Raw genomic sequence first — 27,771 nt, forward strand, 5'->3', positions numbered from 1 at the left:
AACGCGAAGCAGTCCGTCTTCGTCGAGAAACGGGTTGAGAGATTCAAGAGAATCTCCTCGAGGTAGTGGTTGACCACTGGAGAGAGAGGCGATGGTATCGCCAAACTGGGCGGTTTGAATGCGTCGCAATCAAAAGATTTTGGCAGCGGTGCATTCGGAGGCGGTTAAGGCGCGTCCTTGAGCAGAATTTGAATTGGGACGGCGAAACCGACGGGAATTACCGACGAAACGGTTAATATAAGCCGTTACTCGGATGAATTTGGGCCAATTTGAGAAGCGGGATTCTAAATCCCAATCGGGAGAGGGAACCATGCTGTGAAGCACGACCTTTAACTCGGACGAATCTTCTGCGGGAGGTTGTCGAAGTTGCTGAGGCCATTCCGTGGGATTGCAGCGAAGCCAAGAGGGGCCATGCCACCAAAGGCGAGAATTTATTAATTCGTCGCTTAGAAGTCCGCGCGACGCGCAGTCAGCGGGATTGTCCGCTGTCGGAATATGATGCCATATAGCTTGAGGGAGACGAGATTGTGCATCTGCAACCCGGTTGGCGAGGAACGTCTTCCATTTGGAGGGGTGAGACTGCAACCACGCTAGTGCCACTGTCGAATCAGTCCAACAGTAGCATGGAACATCGAGAAGGTCAAGGGAGGATGCAACAAAGTTCATCAGACGAGTCAGAAGGACGGCAGCTTGCAATTCAAGTCGAGGGATGGTCAGAGGTGTCAATGGGGCGACCTTTGACTTGCCAGCAAGCAGAGAGACATTTATGTGTCCGTCGACGGTGGTACAGCGGACGAAAACGACGGCGGCGTAGGCAACCGTCGAAGCGTCTGCGAAACCGTGGAGTTCGATCTGTGAGACATCTGGAACCGACCCGATTCACCGTGCTATTTGGAGTCCGTTTAAAAGAGGAAATTTGGAATAGATGGATTTCCATTGTTCATAGGACTGAGTCGGGATGGGGTCGTCCCATCCGAGACGAAGGCGCCACAATCCTTGAATGAGGATTTTCACTCTAATGATAGCGGGAGTAACCCAACCGAGAGGGTCGTACAGTTTCGCGATGGTCGAGAGAATAGCGCGTTTCGTGGACGGTATCGGCGCGGATAGATTCACGTTAAATTGAAATGAATCACGAGAAGGGTTCCAGCTTATCCCGAGGATTTTGACTCGATCGTCGGGAGCAAGAGTTTTGGAGCAGGCTAGTCCATGATCTTCCTGATCGATGTTGGAAAGAAATTCGACTGAATTACTGGCCCATTTTCGCAATTTCATTTGACCGCATTGGAGGAGATGGACTAATTGATCACGGGACTGACGAATCGCCGATAGATCGTTGCCGCCGTAAAGGACATCGTCGACATAAATATGAGACTGAAGAACGGGAACTGCGAGCGGGAACCGTTTTCCTTCATCCTTAAGGAGTTGTTGCAGAACGCGGAGAGCTAAAAATGGGGCACAGGTCATGCCATACGTCACGGTCAGTAATTGGAATGCCTGTGCAGCCTCGGAGAGGGCTGATTTCCAGAGAATACGCTGATAGTCAACGTCGCGTTCGTCAACAAGAATCTGGCGGTACATTTTGGTAATGTCCGCTGTATAAACGAACCGGAATGTTCGCCATCGAAGTATGATGGCAGAGAGATCAAGCTGTAATTTGGGACCGGAAAAGAGGTGGTCATTTAGAGTGGAATCGTTTGAAGTGACGCTGGATGCGTTAAAAACAACACGGAGATGTGTGGTTACGCTGTCAGCGCGCAGCACTGGATGGTGCGGAATGTAAACACACTGAACAGGTGAGGACGAAACGGGCGCAGGACGCATGTGTCCGAGAGACTCATATTCTTTTAGAAACTCTTTATATTCCACTGCTAGGGATGGTTGGAGCAGAAGTTTCCGATGGATGGACTGCAGGACTTTGTCCGCAGCACCGCGAGAATGGCCAATATCAATTGGAGGGCCAGTACGGAACGGGAGACGGACTATGTACCGCCCATCAGAAGCTCGCGATGTGTGCTTTTGAAAATGCTGCTCACACTGTTCGTCCTCCTTGGTAAGTAGGGACTGCGAGGGGATTTCCTCAATCTCCCAGAAACGGCGCAGCTCGCTCGATAGTGTGTCGTCTTGGACACAGTGATGCATCGCAATGCTGGAGCTGGCACAAGGTCGTGGGCCGTCAAGCGACAGAGAAGAGAAAGGGCCAGAGATGACCCAACCAAAAATGGTGTTTTGGGCAATAGGTTGCCCGCTTGAGCCTTTCCGTAGACCGTCTAAAATTATTTCAGAATAGACGTCTGCGCCGAGGAGGACATGAATCGCGGCCGAATTTGACGGATCAGAATCGGCCCAATTGAGATCGGATAAATGATCGAGAGTTCGACTATCCTGAATGCGCTTCGGCATGTATGTCGAGAGAGATTTTAAGACGAGCGCGGTGGTCGAAACCGAAGGGCTCGAGGAATTGCGAGGAGCGATCTGGAGGCGCACGGCGTGGCGCAACGTACCAACATGGACCCCGCCGACGGCAGATATGGTAGTCGAGACGCGAGTGCGTTTCGCACGTAAGAGGTGCACCATGGCCTCGGTTATGAAACTAGCTTCAGAGCCTTGATCAATCAAGGCTCGGACTGTGATGCAGCGACCTGACGGAACTCGTAGTTGCACCCATGCTGTGGCCAAGAGAATACCTGAGGGCGAGGCCGCGAGGGTGGAAGCGAAATGAGAGTTGACCTCGGTCGGCATCGAGGTGGCTGTGGATGATTCTGGAGGTGACGATGATGCGGAAGAAGTCTCTAAATGCAGCAACGAGTGGTGACGTTTTTGACAGAATCGACAAGAGTATTTGCTGGGACAGTTTCGAATGGAATGACTGTGACTTAAACAATTAAAGCAACGCGAAAACTTTTGAACAAGTTCGCGCCGACCGTTGGGGCTGTGAGCCGTGAATGTCGGGCAAGCGCTGAAACTATGAGAAGCTTGACAGACGGGGCACGAAGGGCGCGAAGGGTTCAAGGGCCGTGAAGCGGTCGCAGCATGCACTCGAGATGAACTGGCGGCGGGATGACTTGAGGCTTTAGGACTCTTAGAGGTCGTGGTGTCGGAATCGAGCGCAAATTCCTCCAAACCGCGAGCACGTGAATCAAGAAATTTCGAAAACGTCTTGAACGACGGCGGCGTTACGTCGTCGCCAAGTTTGAGTTTCCACGCCTTCCGCGTCGAAGAGTCCAACTTTTGTGACACAATATGGACCAGGAAGTCGTCCCAAAGATCCTCTGGTTTGCGCCCGAGCTTCTTTAGGGATTCGACGGTGACGCAGACACGATCGCGGAGATGCTGGAGGTCCGTGGCTGATTCGCGAGAAAGCGCGGGAAGCGTGATTAACTGCGAAAGATGCGCGGTGATTATGCGCCTCGGATTATTAAACCGCGCCGTAAGCGTATCCCAAGCGATTTTAAAATTATCTTCCGTGATTGACAAAGTCGAAATACACTCAAGCGCGGGACCCTGCAGAACGGACACCAAGTGATGGAAACGCGTTACATCGTGTAGCGTAGAATTTTTAATAATAAGCGCGGTGAATTTATCGCGGAAGGCTTCCCAGATCTCGTACCGGCCGTCGAACTGCGGTACCTTGATCCGGGGAAGCTGCGTATCTGGGACTGACGGACACGCTTGTCCGTCGCCCGCGGAGTTAGGCTGACTTACGGTGGCGGTGGTCAGCGCGTCGAGTTGGTTGTTCATGAAGGCTAAAGCGTCCAAGTACACCTCCTCCGTAGCTGCAAATTGGTCGTCCTTGAAGTAAGGAAGCTTGGCTCGTTCCTCCGATTTGATAGTGGTGAAGAGTCGCGAATGACCGTTCTCGAAACTCCGCCACTGCTCCTGAAGGTGGACAATCCTCGTCCGCAGAGTGGATTTTGTCCAGTTGTTCTTCCCCAGCTTTTTTAAGTTGGTGAGAGCTCGTTCTATAGCTTGCTGGATTTGAACGTGGGCTTCTACGTTGTCTGCCATGATATGACACTCTCGTCCACTCCCTCACTTGCCTGTTCGTCACGATCCGGCTCGAAGGACCAAAATGTTCGGCGTCGACCGACGGTCGTAGGCGCCTGACGCTGGAACCGCTCAGTAATGAGCGCGCGAGGACGGCAATGAAAAGGATCGTGAGAATGAGGGAGGAAAATTACCTTCAGAGTGAAGTTCACACTGCACTTTATTGAAATTGTAGCTATCAACAGTCGTCGACGAATCGCAATTCGGAAATCTTGATCGTGCGAGACGTCTGCCTTTGAATCGCGACGGAAATCTTGTGCAACTCCTTTACGAGGGCCGCCGCGAACGGAGATCTTCACCGCGTTCGGAGGAAAATCTTGACGCGGGCAGACGCACGAATCGCGACGCGAAAGAAGACAGCTCGAAGGCAACTCCAGACGAACTTCGAAGAAGAGTTGCGATATAGAAAGCGCAGTGATTGTCGCAAACGTAACGAAGAGAGATTGAGAAGCTTAATTCGGAGAACTGAGTCGAACAGACGAGGCGCCGTCGAAGGAGGGCCTTTAAATATTCTACGAAACGGCAGGCGGGGTCGCACGCGATTGGTTCCGGATCGATCGCATGATCCGGTAAGACGCAACGTTAGAGATTCAAACTATGGGATTTACCGGCGATGGGCGCTTACAAACACCTCGCGGCCGTACGCAACGGTAACGAGCGATCGCTACGCGACTCTAAACATTATGAAAAACAGCCAGAGCAAGTGTAGCTCGACGGTTGGCGTAACGGCCGGCAAATCCCATAATTCGAATCCCGAACAGTATTGAAGAAATATCCGTCGGACTATCTCTTTATTATTAAGAGAAAAATTAAGAGAATTCTTCTGTGTGAAATTCGTGGACCACATTTGAAAAAGTTAACAAGGTGAGTTGTGTACATCGTGTTTCTATTGTGTATAGTGTATATCTTGTATGTATATTGAGTGTACCTGGTGTATACTGTGACGTGACAGATTCAGCCTACGTCACTCCGAACCTTAAACGAAAGACCGGGTCACTGAAAAGCGGTATAATAGCGAAACGACAATTACGAGCGCTCTCCCTGGGACATCCGAACGCCCAAAGAATAGAGTTATCGCATTTGAATGTCGCGCCGCGGGGCGCGACAAGAGTTTTCAGAAACTACCGAAATCGGCGAGGAGCCCGATACCTGTCTCCGGCCGCCGATTGGCGGAAGGCCGCAAGCGGAGACGCTCGGAACACCAATCACAGGGCGCCGCTGGCGAGAAAGACGGCGAGGATTGGACCGAGCCCGGATCTGTCAACCCGGAGAAAGCGACGAGGCTGTTAAACATAAGGACGACCAGCAGTCCACCCGCGTCGACGTCTCATCCGGAAAATGCCGTGAGAGCTACACCGGAACGGCTCGGATCCATGGATGCCGCCTAACCGCCCTATATCGGCCGGGCTTCGGAAAATATAAAATACCGAAGGCCCGGGCCAACATGTCATCGAGGCGTCCCTGCGTTCATAAACGACGTGATTGGCCCGAGCGTCGCCGAAGACGAGAGTGGGGGGAAAACTCGCTTCCGCGTTCCGAACCATCGCGAACTGGGCCACTGGGTCGAAGGACTGTTCCTAGTACAGACGTGCGAATCTTAGACCGCGATTCAATAAAAGTATTTTGCGACCGCCGCCATTGCAGCGAGATTGGTAAGTGCCGGTCAGGCTTTATTCCGATAATATTGTGACCAGTTCGTGTTGGTTCGGGGACGTTATTCGAGTTCGCGAAGGTTCGTACCACGGTGTACCGTGTGTTTCCCCGCGTTTACCGTTGACCAGGAGTCGCTCTCCTGAGAGGCTCGCGAGGCCACGGATCGTGTGTCGCCGAATCCTCGTGCACGAGCTATTCGGGACCTACGATATTTGCCCGGTAATTCTTTGGGTTGCCCTCGGATCGTTCTACGGGAGGATAACGCACCGTATTCGTTTCGTATTGTTCACCGTTCGCACGTTTCCCCAGGTCTCGAATTAGGAACGCGTACGTTACCGGAGCTCGGTCGAATTCGTGCCCTCGTGGCTTGTAAATTCACGCGAAGTCCTGTGACGGCCGAGCTCGACGCGATCGGCCGAACAACCGCCGTCACTTTCGTGTTCGCGCCGGCAAAACTATTGACTGCCGCCGGCATCGGCCGGCGGATTGTATGACCACCTCGTTTTAATAAACGACGATATTTTGCCCGAGAACTATCGAGTAATTTCATTCCTCGTGAGAAACGTTCCCGTCGCGGGGAATGTCCCGTTCCTGTCCTCACGTGGTTCCCTGGACCCGTTCGTGGCCGTCACCGGCCAAAACGATGTTCGCAGATTCGATGTCATTTTGAAAACCGAGCGAATCGTTCGAGAGTTTCGCGTGGTACGGTATCGTACCTGGCGCCCGTTCACTTCGCGTACAATTTTGTCGTTCCGTTCTAATCTGCGTGGCCCGGTCGCAAGGCCATAATTTCTCGAAGTCGGTTATCTCTCTGTTAGCAGGGAAATAACCGGCGTGACAAATTGGCGCCCGAACATTGCGGAAATCTCGCCGTAAAAAGCGATTTGAAGTACGCTCTTTTAAAAGAGACGCGTGAGGAAGCTCGGGGCTCTCACGGGAAAATTCTAATTTCGAAAGCGAAACGTGTGAATTCGAATCGGGCGAACGAAACGGTCGCGTGGTAGAGAAGCACGACCCGTCCTTGAGCGGTATTCTCTTTGTCTCGCTCGAACCAACGAACCAGCACCTCGTAAACACAGCAACAGTCTGTTGAAAAGATATTACGGTGTCACGTCGTATTTACAACAGCCTGTTCTCTGTTCAAGGTCCTCTACGAGGGTCTTTGTTCATTGTATTTTCGAATTTCGTGTGCCATTCCGCCGTTACAATATACCGGGTGTGAAATAAGAATTTATTTTCAGGTTTAATGATCAGAGAAGGAAACGTGATCGCGTGTTCTATCAACACAATTTCATATTACGTATTTTTAATAATATTAACGATTTTAATAGTTTCAATCTGTTCCATCTGGATAACATTGTTTATTCCACTCTCGATTCAGTATTTAATAAATATTAACGGACCTTCGGGTAATCTGTGGCTAATAGTTATAATGTGATTTTGTTTAAGTAAAAATACAAATATTACAGACAAAGAATTATATTGGTAGAAGACTAAACAAAATTAAAAACCAATAGTAAATTCACGCTATTCGATTAATATCGATCACGCCTCCTTCGCAGTCTGATTTTTTTTATTACAAAATTTTTTTTGAACATACTGTGCATATAAATTGTGTTTATCTAATTGTGTTTGGACCTCGTTATTGGCGGAGGGGTAACACTTGATTTCGTGGGAGAGGGACACACCGCCGAGTGTGAGCCGCCCAAGAATCTTGAGTTTCGCCCCAATAATCCCCAATACAAGGGACAATTTATAAATTGTTTATTGTGGGTAATACCGCTACGGGACTAGGATCGCCCCTAGAGGTGGTCCGCCCGTAGAGGTCCACAATACCGACATACATTTATACATTTTTATATTGTTCCCCTTTGGTATACCATTCCGCTTTCCTCAATATTTACTAGGGGTGCGCGGGTTCCCGCATATACGGGTTCGGGTCGAGCCGGAGAAAGTCGAGCGAGCTCGAGCGAGTACTCGAGACATCTGAATGTTCGAGTAGCTTGATCGCATCGAGTAGCTTGATCGCATCGGGTAGCTTGATCGCATCGGGTAGCTTGATCGCATCGGGTAGCTTGATCGCATCGGGTAGCTTGATCGCATCGGGTAGCTTGATCGCGTCGGATGCTTGATCGTCACGGATAGCCGGAGACATTCGGATTACATTATTACATAGATTAGCCAAACTCGGACGCGATCTTTTTATACTCGTGATTAAATTTGATTTCGGTTTCGGCTATGATTCTGATGATTTCGATGATTTTTTATAATGTTATACAAATCAACATTTTGAACAAATAATTACAAAAATTTGTATTATTATGTATTATTAAAGTATTATCTATTATTATTCTTTATTTGAACAATTTTTTAAATAAGTAATCTTTTATAATATTTTTAAATAAGTAATCTTTTATAATATTTTTAAATAAGTAATCTTTTATAATATTTTTAAATAAGTAATCTTTTATAATATTTTTACAAGAACGCTAACAGTCGAATGATTTTAATAGCTTTGTTCACGCGACAGAAACGTGCAATTTCCGCACGTCGTTTGTTTTAGCCTTTCCTTTGTTTTGACGGTTAAAACGACTTTGTTGCATTTCAGATTATTGAGATACAGCTAATGTCCGATACTAGGTGCTGTCCGGGGCTAGGGGAACTCCCCCTATATAAATATATATATATTACAGATATTTATTTATTTAAATAATCGTTTTGACAATAAATTCTTATTGAAACAATAATTCAAATAATGTAAAATAAACAAGTTTCTATACATTATAAAAATTTATTTATTTAAAAATTGTTTAAATAAATAATAATAAATAGCTATATAAATAATAAGTATACAAACGGATTTGTATACATTATATTTTGCAGCATAAACATTTATTTAAATAATTGTTTAAATAATAAATACGTATTTAAATAATGAGTATATAAATAAAATTGTAAATATTACAAAAGATTACTTATTTAAAAAATTGTTCAAATAAAGAATAATAATAGATAATAGTTTAATAATACATAATAATACAAATTTTTGTAATTATTTGTTCAAAATGTTGATTTGTATAACACTATAAAAAATCATCGAAATCATCAGAACCATAGCCGAAACCGAAATCCACAACCGAAATATATATATATATATTGTATATTTCGTCTTATAAAACCGAGTACATAATTTAGGACCTCATTAGTGCGAATTACGAATCGTATGTTTAATCACGAGTATAAAAAGATCGCGTCCGAGTTTGGCTAATCTATGTAATAATGTAATCCGAATGTCTCCGGCTATCCGTGACGATCAAGCATCCGACGCGATCAAGCTACCCGATGCGATCAAGCTACCCGATGCGATCAAGCTACCCGATGCGATCAAGCTACCCGATGCGATCAAGCTACTCGATGCGATCAAGCTACTCGAACATTCAGATGTCTCGAGTACTCGCTCGAGCTCGCTCGACTTTCTCCGGCTCGACTCGACTGTCGGGTTCCCGTAAATTTCGGGAACCCGCGCACTCCTAATGTAAACTGACATGTTGCGTCCACAAAACTTTAATTTGCAAATATCTCGAAAATTACTGAATAGTTTCCCCTATAATGGAGTATATTCGTAATCAGGGGAACTAGATCTGTAACTCTGTAAAGTCTCAACTAAATCTGCGACGCGAAGGCTTCGCATTCTCCTTGTGTAAATTGTCACTTTTCATGACTGCAATAGGATCCTCGTATTCACGGCATTGAATATTGGCTGTAAGTCGTGAAACATCGTAGCCCTCCGTAAATACGGGAATCCTGCTACTGTGTGTCGTGTGACGTAGCAGCTGAAAGGGCGTGGTCACGCGGCGAGTACGGGACCGTCAGAGGTGGGGGTAGGCGGCGAGTACGGACCGTCAGTGGTGGGGGTAGGCGGCGCTAGCTGGAGACCCCTCTTGCCTCTGTGCCCCCCGGGGATCTTCTTGTCAGCTCTCAGCAATACAACTGTACTCGCGGTTGCCATGCCGGCGTTCGCTTGTACCGGTGGCTATCGCGTCTTTTCCGACGCCCTACGTTCGCGCTCGCGGGGATATGTATACAGGGTGTCCCAAAACCCCTTCGACTCCGGGAAATGGGAGGTTCCTTAGGTCATTTGAAGCAACATTTTTCTCTGCACCAATGGCAGCCGGGGCTTTGTTTAGGAGTTATTAACGAAAAACACGGACCAATCAGAGCGCGACCTAGACGCGCGATGATTATTTACCCACTCCTAAAATTGATATATTGAATTTATTGTTAAAATTGAAGCAAATTGTTTTTTTTACGGAATGGCACACGCGTAATAATTGGCAATCAGTAAACATTTACGGTATTGAGAAATTCTCGGTCGCGGGGAAGGTATCGCAAACGGCGTAATCCTCCCGCGGCTGTGATATTCTCGCATAATTTGATCTCGTTGTTATATTTTGATTATGTTCATATTGTTCCCAAAAATTTTCTTTTATGTAATACATGTGGTGGAGGAAGTCTGGTTTGTTGTCCGTATATCGTCCGTAGTCTAGACGAATATAACCCATTTGCGGTTAAACTCAAGAGAGTTTAACAATTAATTAAAATTTGCGGGGCCCTTTTATGAAATATTTTGGCGAAACGACTAGCGCTGGTCGGAAATAAAGAGATTTGCGGGACCCTGGTAATAGATACTTTGCGAGTTTTTTTTCGGAAATTCGCGAACAATTTGCGGAAAAATATCGGTCACCTCCTTGCGAGTTTCTTTCGGAAATTAGCGAACAATTCGCGAAAAATATCGGGTATTTCTTTGCGAACGCGCAGTAACATGTGTCGGTATAAGAAAAATTCGCGTCGTGACAATTACGAGGAAAATTAGCGATACGAAAAAGAAAACGCGCTCTCTCTGCCTAAAGCGTGATATATCGGGAAAAATTTCGTTTCGGGTCATACGGCCGCGGTTACGGGAGCTCTGTTCCGAATTTGGTATTGTGGTTCCCGAACTAAAATGAAAAGTATGTTGAATCTACCGAAAACGGAACACGGGAACGACGGCGGAGAATCGGACTACGGGGACGCGTTAGACCACATAGCCGCTTTGCACATTGACCCGCAAGGGGAGAATGAAGGCGACGGCAAATCGCCGCCCCGCGAAGTTAGTTTAAAAATACCGCAGAACTAAAGGTGGAGACCTTGGTCCCCTCAGCGACAGCGCAGTCCGGTACCAAGAATGCCGAGAGCGAATCCCGAATCCCATGACGACCCCGACGAGGAAATGCCACGCGGAGCGAGACCCCGAAAATTAAATTATAGAGGAACTCCCATCGCCGATATAATTAGGCGATGGAGGTTAAAGTTCTCCGGTGTAGAGGGAGAGGACCCAGAAGAATTTCTGGAAGACCTCGAACAACACAAACAATATCATGGTATCGAGGATATAGAGTTGATCGACTGCGTAGCAGTTTGTCTCGGGGGCACAGCAAAGCGTTGGCACAAACGCAAGGGAAGTCGTTGTAGGAGTTGGGAGGAGTTCGCGGCCGCGTTTCGAGAATTTTTCGGAGACCCCGAATATCAATTTAACCTGGAACGGAACATCAGAGAACGATTCCAGGATGAGGCAGAGCCCGTCCGCGAGTACATAATGGCCATGACCACGATGTTCGATAAATTACAGCCGCGGTGGTCAGAGGAGAGAATGGCAAGGACCTTGTATGAAGGCGCGAAATTATCGTTACGACAAACGATAGCAAGAGAGTCGTTAAGCACGGTCGACGACGCGTCGGATAGGTTAGTGGAGGCGGACCGAGTCGAAGAACGTAGGAAACGGGGGAATCCCAAACCATCGGAAATGGTACACCCCGGATTGGCATTCGATCCGGGTAGATATTCACGCTTAAAATCACCCGGAAGGGGTAAGTCAGTCACTTTTGGGTACGCGAACGCAGTATCCTCCGCCAGCGGCGGAGAAAGTGACGAATCGGGCGATCGACTTTCCCAATCCTTCCGTAGAGAATCTCGAACCGGATTGACACTTCGCAAACCTCGGGAGGTGGTCGCGAATAAACATCCGTTGACGGCACCGGGGGGGGGGGGGGGGCGCGATAGATACCGATCCGGGAGCGGAGCACGTAGTTCATCCCGTGATTCCCCAACTCGAAAAACAAAAGAGACTGCAGCCATGGCAGTGCAACAGTGGCCACGACGCGATAAACCGCGTGCTACCGGGAAGTACCAGCATCAATGCTGGAATTGTCGTAAGACTGGCCACCTATCCCGAGACTGCCGCGAAGAACCGCGACTGCAATGCTACGGATGCGGAGCGGAAGGGATCACGATAAATCGTTGTCGAAGATGCAGTCGGCAATCGGGAAACGAGGGGGGAAGTCGATCAAGGGGTCAAGAGAGACTTCACCCGAATTAATATCGGCCCGCGTAATGGTAAATGGGGATACATACCGACTGCCGCTGCTGACCGTCGACGCGTATATCGGCAATGTCGCGATCCGCGCCTTAATAGACTCGGGCTCATCGTTGACCTTTGTGAGCCGAGAAACCCTCGAGAACGTCGAGGATAAAGCTATCGAAATTACAACGACGGATAAACCTTGCTATTTCCTCCTCGCCACTGGCGCAGTGGATCGAGCAGTCGATGAGGCACGTTTTTTGTTAAAAATAGGCAGAGAGAAACGTGATATATTTGCGCGAGTCCTAGAAAATCTGGTGACACCCCTGCTATTAGGAACCGATTCAATCGCGAAGTTCGGTATAGTAGCCGAATACCACAATTCGGTGTGGTATTTCGCGAAACGGCCAGATGAGAAATTCCCTTTCGAGAATACTAACCCCGACACCGTATGTTGTGGTCTGCAAACAATAGAGGAAGCCGAAAAACGGCAATTAAAAGAGCTTCTCGAGACCACGTTACCGGAATTTAACTATATGACCGGAATGACGAACTTGACTAGCCACAGAATCGATGTGGGCGACCATCCCCCGATTAAACAGCGATATTATGCCGTCTCCCCGAAAGTACAGGAGGCCATATATAAGGAAGTAGATAAGCTACTGGCCGACGTCATAATAGAGCCATCGCAAAGTGGTTGGTCAAGTCCGATCGTGATGGGTAAGAAACCCAACGGTAAATACCGTTTTTGTCTCGATTTCAGAAAAGTTAACGAGGTCTCGAAGAAAGATGCGTACCCGTTACCGCTCATGACGCAAATCCTAGACAAATTACGAGCCGCGATGTATATCTCGACCATCGACCTCAGTCAAGCGTATTTCCAAATTCCGTTAGAGGAAGGAAGCCGCGAAATAACAGCTTTTACGGTACCGGGAAAAGGTCTTTTCCATTTCCGCCGCATGCCGCCGTATGGTCTGACAGGAGCACCCGCAACTTTTCAGCGACTATTGGACCGGTTAATAGGCCCAGAAATGGAGCCTCACGCATTTTCGTATTTGGACGATATAATTATCGTCACCAAAACGTTCAAAGAACATCTCGAATGGCTCAAACTCGTATTAAATAGGATCAAGAAAGCCGGCCTAATGATAAATCCTGATAAGTGCGAGTTCTGCTGTCAAGAAGTTCGGTACTTGGGTTTCGTGGTGGGCCGAGAGGGATTAAAGGTGGACGCGGAGAAAATCCAACCCGTTTTATCGTATCCTCCGCCAAAAACGGTGAAACAGGTGCGGCGTTTTCTCGGGATGGCCTCCTGGTACAGGAGATTTATTCCGGCATTCGCCACACTTGCCGAACCACTTAACGGTTTATTACATAAAGATCGCGAATGGGAGTGGAAGGACGCCCAACAAAGCGCCTTCGAATCCTTACGGGACGCGATCGCTTCGGCACCTACCCTCTCGTGCCCAGATTTCGAAACCCCATTTACCCTGCAGACGGATGCGAGCACGGTAGGTTTAGGCGCGGTATTAACGCAAGAGGTCGAGGTGGTCGAACGCGTAATAGCATTCGCGAGTAGATCGCTCACATTACCGGAGCGAAAATATTCCGCTACAGAGCTCGAATGTCTCGCGATTGTCTAGGCGGTACAAAAATTTCGTCCATATTTAGAAGGGTACGCATTTACGGTAATTACGGACCACAACAGTTTACGGTGGCTTCGGACTCTGAGAAACCCTACGGGTCGGTTAGCGCGTTGGGCCCTGCAACTACAGGAATACGATTTCCAAGTAGTGTATCGGCAGGGAGCCCTAAATAAAGTGCCAGATGCACTTTCGCGTATTTACGAGGGGGATGGGGATAACGAAGGGGAAACTCATATCACGGCCGCGGTTCGTCCAAAGTGGTACAAGGGAAAATTTGCGGAAGTCGAGAAAAATCCCGAGAAATTTCCGGACTGGGCAATTCGAGGCGGGGAGCTGTTTTGTCGAAGAACAGATCCGTTGATCGCGGAAACGCTGGGTTCCGACGGGAACGAGTGGAAACTCGTTATCCCGGAGGAACGGAGAACCGAGATCCTGCAGGAGGCGCACGACAACCCGCAGGCACGGCATTTAGAGGTCGAAAAGACCTATCATCGTATCGCCACCCGCTACTACTGGCCAGGCATGTATAGAACAGCAGTAGAATACGTAAGACGCTGTAATACCTGTCAACTCACGAAGGTGGAACAAACACTCCCACCGGGGTTGATAGGTCGGCGCAGAGTCGACATGCCCTGGACAGTAGTAGCTGCCGACATTATGGGTCCGTTCCCTCCGAGCAGGTCCGGCAACTCGTACCTTCTCGTTATGCAGGATCTGTTCACGAAATGGATTGAATGCACCCCGCTTCGACGTGCTACCGGTCCGAAAATAGCGGACGCCCTAGAAGGGTTAATTTTTTCGCGATGGGGGACCCCGGATGTCTTGTTGACGGACAACGGTACCGAGTTCGCAAACAAGACTCTGAGCGAACTTGCCGACGAATACGGCATTCGATTAAGTACCACCCCCCCGTACCACCCGCAAGCGAACCCAGTAGAGCGAGTGAATCGGATCCTTAAGACGATGATCGTCGCTTATATAGAGAGGGATCACCGTGATTGGGACTTGAATTTACCACAATTTCGTTTTGCGTACAATACCGCGCACCATTCCGTTCTACAGGCCTCCCCAGCGTTTCTCAATTTCGGGCGAGAGCCGCGACCGGCAAAATGTGCGAGGGCTAAAGTCCAGCCCCCGATAGACCTCGAGGTCACATCCAATGATACCTGGAAGAAGCGGGTGTCGCAATTACCGACGCTACGACATTGGATGTTAGAAAACCTCGAGGACGCATATCGGAAACAATCGCACCATTATAATTTGCGTCGGAGAAACCGAGAATTTAACGTAGGGGACAGGGTTATGAAACGACAGCGAGTGCTCTCGTCGGCCGCTAACCATTTTGGGGCGAAACTGTCACCAAAGTTCACTGGTCCGGTAATTATAACGAAAAAACTATCGCCGGGAGTATACAACTTGGCCACCGAGGAGGGAAAGAACCTCGGAAAGCACATATATCGGACCTCAAACCATACTTCCCCACGCAAACGTCAACCGATAAGGACTAACACCAGAGCCTCTCTTTTGCCAACAGATTAACGAAGAAGAAATGGCCGCAAGACAGACGACGGTAGAATCTATCGTGGAAAGGCCATAGAAGCTCCACCCACTACCGAAGGGAATCCGCGCGGCAACGGCGTCCATAACTTGCCGGCCGCACGGACCCATGGAAATAGCCCAGGAGGAAATCGGGGAAGAACTGGAAGCGGGCCTACCATGGGAGGACCTATTGAGTCCGACTACCTCGCCAACAACATACGTGGCAACAGCCACAATTGAAATAACACCGAGGGAGGAAATGCCGAGCCAACCGAAAGAAGATGCACCAGAAGCAAGGGCAACGGCCACAATGCAGCTAATCTCGAGGGAGGAGATAACGAACCGGCCGGCGGAACCTACGGTAGAGGGGCAGCAAGCGGAAGAACCGCAGCAGCCGGAACGACTGCAGCCGGAAGAAGAACTAAAACCTAGGGCGTTGACAATACCGTCAAAATCCCTAAAGCCAATGGAGCGCCTCCTCATCGAATTGCTCCGCGAGGATAAGGAAGTGTGGAGCGGAATAGGGCGAGGAAATTTGCCGTCACGAAGGAAGCAGGAGCCGACTCCGAGACCGGGCCCGAAGACGGTGCCAGTGGTAATACAGCCGGAGTTGTCGAGCCCTGTCATGGAACCGACACAAAAGGGAGAAGCAATAAAACAGCAATTGCCCCACGAGTCAGTAGAGGACCGTATGGAACGCATTCGAAATGACCACCGCAAAACGGCAGAGGCAATGGAGAAAGGGATAAGAAGAGCCCTCTCAAGCGATGTGGCGAACCAGCCGGTACGGAGGGCGGGCCTCAACATACAGGCCCAAAATATGAGCGGCACCACCGTATCGATTCGCCATCAACCGACAAGAGGGGCTACAAATAACACGCCGGCCCCGAGACAGCGGGAAGTGGTTACCGCACGGCCACAACAGAGAGGAACCGCGAAAAGGCGCGGAAAAATGGGTCGGCGAGGCGCGGAAGTAGAGGAAGGCTGCTGGCGCTGCCGAGTAGTGGGCCACTGCCACTCGGAGTGCTTGGCACCCCAGAAGTGGCCCTATTGCTATCGGTGTGGTCGGCCCTTCTATACGGTCGAGACCTGCCCCGAGTGCAGTGGCTCTCGGTACGGGCGGTATTAGAGGGCCGACCCACCACAGGAGTATCGGCCAGACACCGCTAGCAGCCTCAATCGTGGCGAGGCCGATTACATATATATATATATTTTTTTTCGTTGTAACAAGAGAACAAGACTGAAAACAGTATTATAGTTTACCGGTCCCTCCCCCCTTCGATAGCAATATCGTTTATTTTCTTTATAAGACTGAAGTTTCGGAGGGTAGGAGGGACACCAGTATTAGAAGCGCTCGAGGGGCGCGAATAAAAGATTATCGCCCTCAACTGTGGTTTCTTGATTTCACCCTGATCCCTACGTTTCCCCGGGTTCAGCGGAACCCAACTTTAGCGAATCCGGTTTCTCCCATAGGTACCGGTCGTGACATCAGGCTCCGCCCACATCAGGAAAAGACAACGATTTAAAGGATCTATTCGTCTGGATTGGTGATGGGAAAAATCGTGTATGTCTCTACAGTGCCCGTACCCATGTTATGGAAGATCCGAGGAAGAGCGTTCGTCCCCGAACTCGCGAACAAGCCTGGCTGGTAACTGCCACCGGTGCCCCGGTCTCCTTCGGGGGGCGAGGAGTTGTGACGTGGCAGATTCAGCCTACGTCACTCCGAACCTTATACGAAAGACCGGGTCACTGAAAAGCGGTATAATAGCGAAACGGCAATTACGAGCGCTCTCCCTGGGACGTCCGAACACCCAAAGAATAGAGTTATCGTATTTGAATGTCGCGCCGCGGGGCGCGACAAGAGTTTTCAGAAACTACCGAAATCGGCGAGGAGCCCGATACCTGTCTCCGGCCGCCGATTGGCGGAAGGCCGCAAGCGGAGACGCTCGGAACACCAATCACAGGGCCGCTGGCGAGAAAGACGGCGAGGATTGGACCGAGCCCGGATCTGTCAACCCGGAGAAAGCGACGAGGCTGTTAAACATAAGGACGACCAGCAGTCCACCCGCGTCGACGTCTCATCCGGAAAATGCCGTGAGAGCTACACCGGAACGGCTCGGATCCATGGATGCCGCCTAACCGCCCTATATCGGCCGGGCTTCGGAAAATATAAAATACCGAAGGCCCGGGCCAACATGTCATCGAGGCGTCCCTGCGTTCATAAACGACGTGATTGGCCCGAGCGTCGCTGAAGACGAGAGTGGGGGAAAACTCGCTTCCGCGTTCCGAACCATCGCGAACTGGGCCACTGGGTCGAAGGACTGTTCCTAGTACAGACGTGCGAATCTTAGACCGCGATTCAATAAAAGTATTTTGCGACCGCCGCCATTGCAGCGAGATTGGTAAGTGCCGGTCAGACTTTATTCCGATAATATTGTGACCAGTTCGTGTTGGTTCGGGGACGTTATTCGAGTTCGCGAAGGTTCGTACCGCGGTGTACCGTGTGTTTCCTCGCGTTTACCGTTGACCAGGAGTCGCTCTCCTGAGAGGCTCGCGAGGCCACGGATCGTGTGTCGCCGAATCCTCGTGCACGAGCTATTCGGGACCCACGATATTCGCCCGGTAATTCTTTGGGTTGCCCTCGGATCGTTCTACGGGAGGATAACGCGCCGTATTCGTTTCGTATTGTTCACCGTTCGCACGTTTCGCCCAGTCTCGAATTAGGAACGCGTACGTTACCGGAGCTCGGTCGAATTCGTGCCCTCGTGGCTTGTAAATTCACGCGAAGTCCTGTGACGACCGAGCTCGACGCGATTGAAATTATTCCGCGCGATCGGCCGAACAACCGCCGTCACTTTCGTGTTCGCGCCGGCAAAACTATTGACTGCCGCCGGCATCGGTCGGCGGATTGTATGACCACCTCGTTTTAATAAACGACGATATTTTGCCCGAGAACTATCGAGTAATTTCATTCCTCGTGAGAAATGTTCCCGTCCCGGGGAATGTCCCGTTCCTGTCCTCACGTGGTTCCCTGGACCCGTTCGTGGCCGTCACCGGCCAAAACGATGTTCGCAGATTCGATGTCATTTTGAAAACCGAGCGAATAGTTCGAGAGTTTCGCGTGGTACGGTATCGTACCTGGCGCCCGTTCACTTCGCGTACAATTTTGTCGTTCCGTTCGAATCTGCGAGGATCTTTTGTCTCGAGAGGACCATGTGTCGCGCGACCGAGCGTGGCCCGGTCGCAAGGCCATAATTTCTCGAAGTCGGTTATCTCTCTGTTAGCAGGGAAATAACTGGCGTGACACATCGGAACAATAAACTTTGTTAACCAAGATCGTACGAGAGTGTTTATTGCGTGAGAAACCTTCCCGCCGCGGGGAATGCCTCGTGTTCGACCCGCGTAGAATCCTGCGACCAGTAACATATCACTTTCATGTAATATCGATTGTCGCAGGCTCATATGATTGTCTCTCGAAGTGTTTGCATTGCGAATTTAGCGTGGCACCTTCTGTGCCTGGCGCCCGAACTTCACGTAAAAGATCTCGAGAGACGACGAGCCTGCGTACAATTTTTGTCCCGGGTGGACCACGTTTCGCGCGGCCGAACGTGGCCCAGCGGTATCGCTTATAAGTACCCGGTGTCGCTAACGTTTCGGCGACGAAACGATAGACGACGTGACAGTATAAATGTCAGTAAATAGAAAAAAATTATAAAAATTTATAATTCTATAGACATATAGTTTTATATAAAATTTTTTTTTTAATTCTATGTATGTATACATATATGTTTTTGCATACATATAGGTATGTCTTATGCATGAGAAGTGAGCATTCTGATACTTATCAAAGTATATAAGACTTAAAAAATAGATGTACTTGGAAAACCCTGGGACAAAAATAATGAGCGTCCCTGGGATATCCGAAATTTTGGTCCCATGGACGTCCCTGGAACGTCCGTAACGGACGTCGGACGTATGGACGTAAATTGGACAAAAACTGGACGTCCAGTGTACGTCCGGTGCTACCTGGGTAATAAAAGAATATTAACAAATAAATGGGTTTTCAAAATAAAAGAAAATAACCAGCACAAAGCAAGACTGGTGGTAAGAGGCTCTCAGCAAAGAGAAGGGATAGATTTTGAAGAGGTATTCAGCCCTGTTGTGAATAGCACGGCTATAAGAATCCTTCTATCCTTGACAGCAGAGAAGAAATACCATGTCTCAGGATTCGACGTAAAAACTGCATTCCTACATGGAGAAATACAAGAAGAAATTTACATGAAAGTTCCGGAAGGGTATGAAAAAAATGGAAAAATATGTAAATTACGAAAATCACTTTATGGACTAAAGACTCCCATGGTATGGAATAAGAAACTTACAGACACTTTTAAAAAATTGGGGATGGTACAAATACCGTCCGAAAAATGCATATTTAGAAATCAAGATGGGAGTATACTACTGGCCATCTACGTCGACGACGGATTGATCGCCAGCAACGACAAGAAAAAGATTGAGATACTACTCAATAGTATCAAGAAAGAATTCGAGATTAAAATATATGACAATCTCGAAGCATTTCTGGGAATGGAAGTAATAAGGAATGCAGATTCCATAATGCTGAAACAGACTGCCTATTGCAAGAATGTTCTAGAGAGATATTCAATGAGCGAAGCAAAGAAGAAAAATGTACCAATGGAAGCCAAACCGACTGAAACAAATTCAGAAGAGGAAAGCGACGAAAAGGGCTATCCATACAGGGAAGCAATAGGAAGTCTGATATATTTGAGTAACAAAAGCAGACCAGATATAGCATATGCCGTCAGCATAAACAGTAGAGCTGTGGAAAATCCTTCCAGAGAAAACATAAATAGCGTAAAATCAATTCTAAAATACCTTGTAGGAACAATTAATAATGGCTTAGTGTTTCAGAACAAAAGTAACTCCACACAGCTGATAGGATTCAGCGATGCAGACTATGCGGGAGATGTAAAAACCAGGAGAAGCACCACGGGGTACTTGATCTATTTGGGAAACAACTTAATCAGCTGGTGCTCAAGACAACAGCCTGTGGTAGCCCTCTCCTCCACCGAGGCCGAATTCATCGCGGCGGATGATTGCGTAAAAGAACTGCTGTACCTGCAAGAACTAATATACGAACTAACGGACGCGAAACCAAAAATCAATCTTTTGATGGACAATCAAAGTGCAATGCACATCATGAAACATGGAACGCTGAATAAGCGAAGTAAACATATTGATATCAGGTATAAATTCATATGTGAGAAAGTAACAGAGAAAAACATAAAAATTGCATATTGTCCATCAAACGAGCAGCTAGCAGACGCGCTAACGAAACCGTTAAAAAACATCAAATTTAAAAGTCTTGTCGATAAAATAATTAATTTCAAAGCCGAAAAATACTGTACGCCGTAGTCATGAGTATACAATACCTAAAAGTACCTTATAATCGAAGACTGATTCATACCAAAGAGATTATATTATTTATTTTTTCCGTTTCTTAGTTCTTTTATAATACTAAAATTATTTATGATTAATAACCCTGCACCTCAGAGATTAAGAGGTAGTGTAAAGAAGTAATCTCTGTGTGTGCGTGTGTGAGAGGGATGCCGAGGCAACCCGAGCGTTGCCGAGCCAAGCCGAGGTTGGTTCGTGCTAGGTAATATGAACGCACGCGTGTTAGAAGTGCATCCCACGAATATAAGAGAGCGTATAATACTAAAATTACATACTTGCTGTTTATATACATTTATCGGTATCGGATGACGTCGGCAAAATTGCCACATCACAATATATATATACATATATATTATATACAGGGTGTCTCAAAATTAGGTCCGGAGCCGAAAATGGGAGGTTCCTGAGGTCATTTCAAGCGACATTTTCCTTTGAAAAAATGTCGTCCGCGGCTTCGTTAACGAGTTATTAACGAAAAACACGGACCAATCAGAGCGCGAGCTAGACGCGTGCAGCCCGGCGCGCCGGCAGCCGAGTGTCGGTGGCACGCCGCGATGTCGCAACGAACAAAAGTTTCTCGATGATGTGAATCCTCGCCAATTTCGATAAGCTTTGGATATGTTTTCAATACCATGATTCTGAACAACATTTCCCTTTACAGTTTCTGTCGAGCGGCTTTAGTTTACGATATTATTGTAAAAATTTGTAATTGTAAATCGATCGATGTACTATTTTCTATCCGATTTCGATAAGCTTTGGATATGTTGTCAATACCATGATTCTGAACAACATTTCCCTTTACGGTTTTTGTCGATCGGCTTTAGTTTACGATATTATTGTAAAAATTTGTAATTGTAAATCGATCGATGTACTATTTCCTATCCGATTTCGATAAGCTTTGGATATGTTGTCAATACCATGATTCTGAACAACATTTCCCTTTACGGTTTTTGTCGGTCGGCTTTAGTTTACGATATTATTGTAAAAATTTGTAATTGTAAATCGATCGATGTACATACTATCTCCTCGCCGATTTCGATGAGCTTTATTTCAAAGGAAAATGATATTTAAAACATCGATTTATAACATATTTCAAAGTCATCGAAATCGGTGAGGACCCACATCATCGGCAACTTTACCCGAACGATAGAAGAAGCACAAACTTATTGAATTAAAAACTCACTTATTCAGCCGTAAATCCATTTGACTACCACACACAACAACCACCATACTTTCACATAATTGTTGAACTCGTAGCACACTTTTATCACTCGTATCGATAGTGAACGAAATTACTTACTCCGACGCGGAAAGAGTTCGATGCTCTTCGCGATGCCGCGCGAAACTGTGCTCTCCCAGCGTACAATGTATTCGATGAAGGCGTCGTTTAAAACAAATGAAATCGTTTCCAAGGAGATATTGATTTTTCGAGAACCATATGGCATTGATTTTTCGAGAATCATATGATTCTCGAAAACACCGATTCTTGACGAACGAACGATGCCATGGACGAGATATCTCGTGTATCCTTATGCACACACCGCTAGATCACGTATACGTACGTGAGGACTGCAAGGGTCCGGGATTAGACTTCTGATTTCTCAATAATGCAAAGACGGGGTTTTTTAGTAGTCAAAATCGCTAGACGAACGATCAATCTAGGATACGATCATTCTCAAAAGTCCTATTTTTACGATTACGAGCAATGGTTTTGCAATATTCGGCTGCATGTTGTCCGTCGAAGAGGCTAGAACGCCGCACAGTGGGACCTTTCGTCCAAATCGGAGACAAAATCAATGAACTTTCGATAGAAATGAGGTAGAGCGATGAAATTTTTTAAAAATTAAAGCTGAAACTTTGCAGAATATGCGAAAAATAGGGAGATTATGGTAAGAACGTTTTTTAACGTTGAGAAAATTCGTTAAACTTGCACAATTTCGAGAAAATTGTGGTTTTTCCAATACCACGCGCGGAAAAAATTTTTTCTGAACATGCTGTACTTCATTTCCCGTAGATTTTTTCTCGCTGATTTCAAATCTGGTCTCAAAATTTGTCTACGACCTCAGGATATTGCAAAATAGATTTCTTGAAATTCTACATGTTTAATGAATTTTCTCAAGGTTAAAAAACGTTCGTACCATAATCTCCCTATTTTTCGCATATTCTGCAAAGTTTCAGCTTTAATTTTTAAAAAATTTCATCGCTCTACCTCATTTCTATCGAAAGTTCTTTGATTTTGTCTCCGATTTGCACGAAAGGTCCCACTGTGCGGCGTCCTAGCCTTTTCGACGGACAACATGCAGCCGAATATTGCAAAACCATTGCTCGTAATCGTAAAAATAGGACTTTTGAGAATGATCGCATCCTAGATTGATCGTTCGTCTAGCGATTTTGACTACTAAAAAACCCCGTCTTTGCATTATTGAGAAATCAGAAGTCTAATCCCGGACCCTTGCAGTCCTCACGTACGTATACGTGATCTAGCGGTGTGTGCATAAGGATACACGAGATATCTCGTCCATGGCATCGTTCGTTCGTCAAGAATCGGTGTTTTCGAGAATCATATGATTCTCGAAAAATCAATGCCATATGGTTCTCGAAAAATCAATATCTCCTTGGAAACGATTTCATTTGTTTTAAACGACGCCTTCATCGAATACATTGTACGCTGGGAAAGCACAGTTTCGCGCGGCATCGCGAAGAGCATCGAACTCTTTCCGCGTCGGAGTAAGTAATTTCGTTCACTATCGATACGAGTGATAAAAGTGTGCTACGAGTTCAACAATTATGTGAAAGTATGGTGGTTGTTGTGTGTGGTAGTCAAATGGATTTACGGCTGAATAAGTGAGTTTTTAATTCAATAAGTTTGTGCTTCTTCTATCGTTCGGGTAAAGTTGCCGATGATGTGGGTCCTCACCGATTTCGATGACTTTGAAATATGTTATAAATTGATGCTTTATAAATCGATGTTTCAAATATCTTTTTCCTTTGAAATAAAGCTCATCGAAATCGGCGAGGAGATAGTATGTACATCGATCGATTTACAATTACAAATTTTTACAATAATATCGTAAACTAAAGCCGACCGACAAAAACCGTAAAGGGAAATGTTGTTCAGAATCATGGTATTGACAACATATCCAAAGCTTATCGAAATCGGATAGAAAATAGTACATCGATCGATTTACAATTACAAATTTTTACAATAATATCGTAAACTAAAGCCGACCGACAAAAACCGTAAAGGGAAATGTTGTTCAGAATCATGGTATTGACAACATATCCAAAGCTTATCGAAATCGGATAGAAAATAGTACATCGATCGATTTACAATTACAAATTTTTACAATAATATCGTAAACTAAAGCCGCTCGACAGAAACTGTAAAGGGAAATGTTGTTCAGAATCATGGTATTGAAAACATATCCAAAGCTTATCGAAATTGGCGAGGATTCACATCATCGAGAAACTTTTGTTCGTTGCGACATCGCGGCGTGCCACCGACACTCGGCTGCCGGCGCGCCGGGCTGCACGCGTCTAGCTCGCGCTCTGATTGGTCCGTGTTTTTCGTTAATAACTCGTTAACGAAGCCGCGGACGACATTTTTTCAAAGGAAAATGTTGCTTGAAATGACCTCAGGAGCCTCCCATTTTCGGCTCCGGACCTAATTTTGAGACACCCTGTATATGTATTATATACATATTATATACATATACATATACATATAATATGTATTATATACATATTATATACATATACATATACATACATATACATATACATATGTATTATATACATATATATGTATTATATACATATATATGTATTATATACATATACATATACATATACATACATATACATATATATATGTATTATATACATATATATGTATTATATACATATTATATTCATATATATGTATACAGGGTGTCCCAAAACCCCTTCGACTCCGGGAAATGGGAGGTTCCTTAGGTCATTTGAAGCAACATTTTCCTTTGCACCAATGTCAGCCGGGGCTTTGTTTAGGAGTTATTAACGAAAAACACGGACCAATCAGAGCGCGACCTAGACGCGCGATGGCACGTTCAGCCAGGCGCTCCGGGAGACGAGCGTGGTGTAACGCCGCGATGCCGCAACGAACAAGAGTTTCTCGAGATTATGTGAATCTTCCTCGATTTGGATGAGCTTTGGATATGTTGTCAAGACCATGATTCTGAACAACATTTCCCTTTACAGTTTTTGTCGGCCGGCTTTAGTTTACGCGATAAATGCAAAAACTTGTAATTGTAAATCGATCGATTGTACTATCTTCTACCCGATTTGGATGAGCTTTGGATATGTTGTCAAGACCATGATTCTGAACAACATTTCCTTTAGACTTTTTGACGGTCGCGGAAGAACTTTACTTGTCAATTCATATGGGTGGATCTTTTTACCCGACTTACGGCAACGTTACCCGAACGAGAGAAGAAGCAGAAACTGATTGTATTGAAAACTTACTTATTCAGCCGTAAATCCATTTGCTGCTTCGAAATGTGTGTCACTGGGTCACTCGGTGACGAACTGTACAGATGTCTTCAGGTATACGACAGTACCGAAAGCTAAGGGACGTACGGCCAGGTCGACGAACTGCACAGCCGGTGGTAGAAGACCTGACGGATGCGCGGTCAAGTCGACGATCCAGAATTTCACTTTCACTTTCGATTCGATAAATAATTCGTATGTTTATTTCACACAGATGCCTTGAAATTTTTCCACACTCACAATCACTGTTCACATTTGTCAACACATAGTTATGCACTAATAATAATTGCCATATCCCTTGTCCTGCTGCACAAATTACAACAATCAGGTAATGCAATCACTAGACTGCGGATTTCATGCATTTGTAGCAAACATGAATAGGTGCATTTTAAGACAATAGAGAGATTAAAATAATTTCAAAACACCAATGTATTATTTTCAACTTCTTAAAATGATCACAATCAAATATCTGTCTGGCTCCTGTCCCTTGTAATAGCGGCAGCCAACTTTCATTTTACATAAAGATCCGCAGTCTAGTGATTAGATTAAATAATCGTTTAATTAGTTTAAGCAATTATTATTAGTGCATAACTATGTGTTGACAAATGTGAACAGTGATTGTGAGTGTGGAAAAATTGCAAGGCATCTGTGTGAAATAAACATACGAATTATTTATCGATTCGAAAATGAAAGTGAAATTCTGGATCGTCGACTTGACCGCGCATCCATTCTACCACCGGCTGTGCACTTCGTCGACCCGGCCGTACGTCCCTTAGCTTTCGGTACTGTCGTATACCTGAAGACATCTGTGCAGTTCGCCACCGAGTGACCCAGCCACACACATTTCGAAGCAGCAAATGGATTTACGGCTGCATAAGTGAGTTTTTAATACAATCAGTTTCTGCTTCTTCCCTCGTTCGGGTAACGTTGCCGTAAGTCGGGTAAAGAGATCCACCCATATGAATTGACAAGTAAAGTTCTTCCGACCGACAAAAACTGTAAAGTGTAATGTTGTTCAGAATCATGGTCTTGACAACATATCCAAAGCTCATCCAAATCGGGTAAAAGATAGTACATCGATCGATTTACAATTACAAGTTTTTGCATTTATCGCGTAAACTAAAGCCGGCCGACAAAAACTGTAAAGGGAAATGTTGTTCAGAATCATGGTCTTGACAACATATCCAAAGCTCATCCAAATCGGGGAGGATTCACATAATCTCGAGAAACTCTTGTTCGTTACGGCATCGCGGCGTTACACCACGCTCGTCTCCCGGCGCGCCGGGCTGAACGTGCCATCGCGCGTCTAGATCGCGCTCTGATTGGTCCGTGTTTTTCGTTAATAACTCCTAAACAAAGCCCCGGCTGACATTGGTGCAAAGGAAAATGTTGCTTCAAATGACCTAAGGAACCTCCCATTTCCCGGAGTCGAAGGGGTTATGGGACACCCTGTATATATATTGTGATGTGGCAATTTTGCCGACGTCATCCGATACCGATTATCGGAAGACCGGGTCACCCTCTGGCAGCCTAATACGCGAGAGGCGCCGTGGCGAGCGCTCGCCCTGGGCGCGAACGAGACCCATGGGCGAGTACTTATATTTTTGAGCGTCGCGCCAATTGCGCGACGCGTGTCTGCAGGACCGTAGTCGGGCCCCAAGCGGGGACCCGAAGCACCTCTCCCGCCGAGAAACGGAAAAAGGATCGGCGTCGGCGAAAACTCAACGTGGCCCAGGATAGACAACCTGGAGGCGCCGACGAGGACATGCGATGCCAAGCCAGGGATCTCAGCTGCGTCGCCGTCGCCTCATCCGGAGAGAAACTTGGCCAGTTGCCGGATAGGCTCGTGTCGACCGCCTCTGAGGGAAACGGCGAATCAACGAACATCGCTGCCGGAGAACCAACGGAACGCCGGACGCCAGGGGCCGTCGCGCAGGGCTAGGCCCCGTACGAAAATCTGTCAGCGATAGGTCGAACTGCGTGCGGGGGGACGAGAGCGGCAAGAGGGGGACGCTCCGCTTCCGCGTTCCCGAGTCACACCGCGAGAGATCACTTCTTCATTGGCTTTAGCGAAAACTAGTTGCGAATTTCGAACCTTAATCATTGCATAAGAACTATGGTATTTGCGAAGCGAGCTGCCGGACACAGAGGGACGAGAATGTGAGACCATCAATCGTTGCCCTGGGTAAGCTTCTATCAGTTCTCCTTTCAATAGAGTGATCTTTTTCGCGTTGGCTCAGTAGTGTGTCGTGTCCGCGATCGCGTCGTCAAATCACCGACGTGGTTTCGTAGCTGCCGGTATTTGCGAAGTATAAGATTCCATTCGCGAATGGGAGGAACCCGTCGGTCAGCGGGCGTGTGAAGAAAATATATTTAGTGGGCGTTATTAGTCTCAATAGAGGTCAGATGTAGGGATCCGCGCTGTCCGGACCTCGACAGGCGCGGTGACGGTGTTAGCGAGAGTCGAGCCATAATTCTTTTAGCGAA

General features: G+C 46.9%; 1 protein-coding gene across 1 annotated transcript; it reads right to left on the reverse strand.

Annotated features, from left to right (window-relative positions):
• Positions 1-2,380: 2,380 nt before the first annotated feature.
• Positions 2,381-4,008, reverse strand: LOC143218541 (uncharacterized). The gene is made up of 2 exons (XM_076443770.1): positions 2,505-4,008; positions 2,381-2,394 (listed from the first exon to the last, which is right to left on the reverse strand). The coding sequence occupies exons 1-2, from the start codon at positions 4,006-4,008 to the stop codon at positions 2,381-2,383; spliced, it is 1,518 nt and encodes a 505-aa protein (XP_076299885.1).
• Positions 4,009-27,771: the final 23,763 nt, after the last annotated feature.

Source organism: Lasioglossum baleicum, chromosome 19 (genome assembly GCF_051020765.1).
Source record: "Lasioglossum baleicum chromosome 19, iyLasBale1, whole genome shotgun sequence".
NCBI classification, from domain to species: Eukaryota; Metazoa; Arthropoda; class Insecta; order Hymenoptera; family Halictidae; genus Lasioglossum; species Lasioglossum baleicum.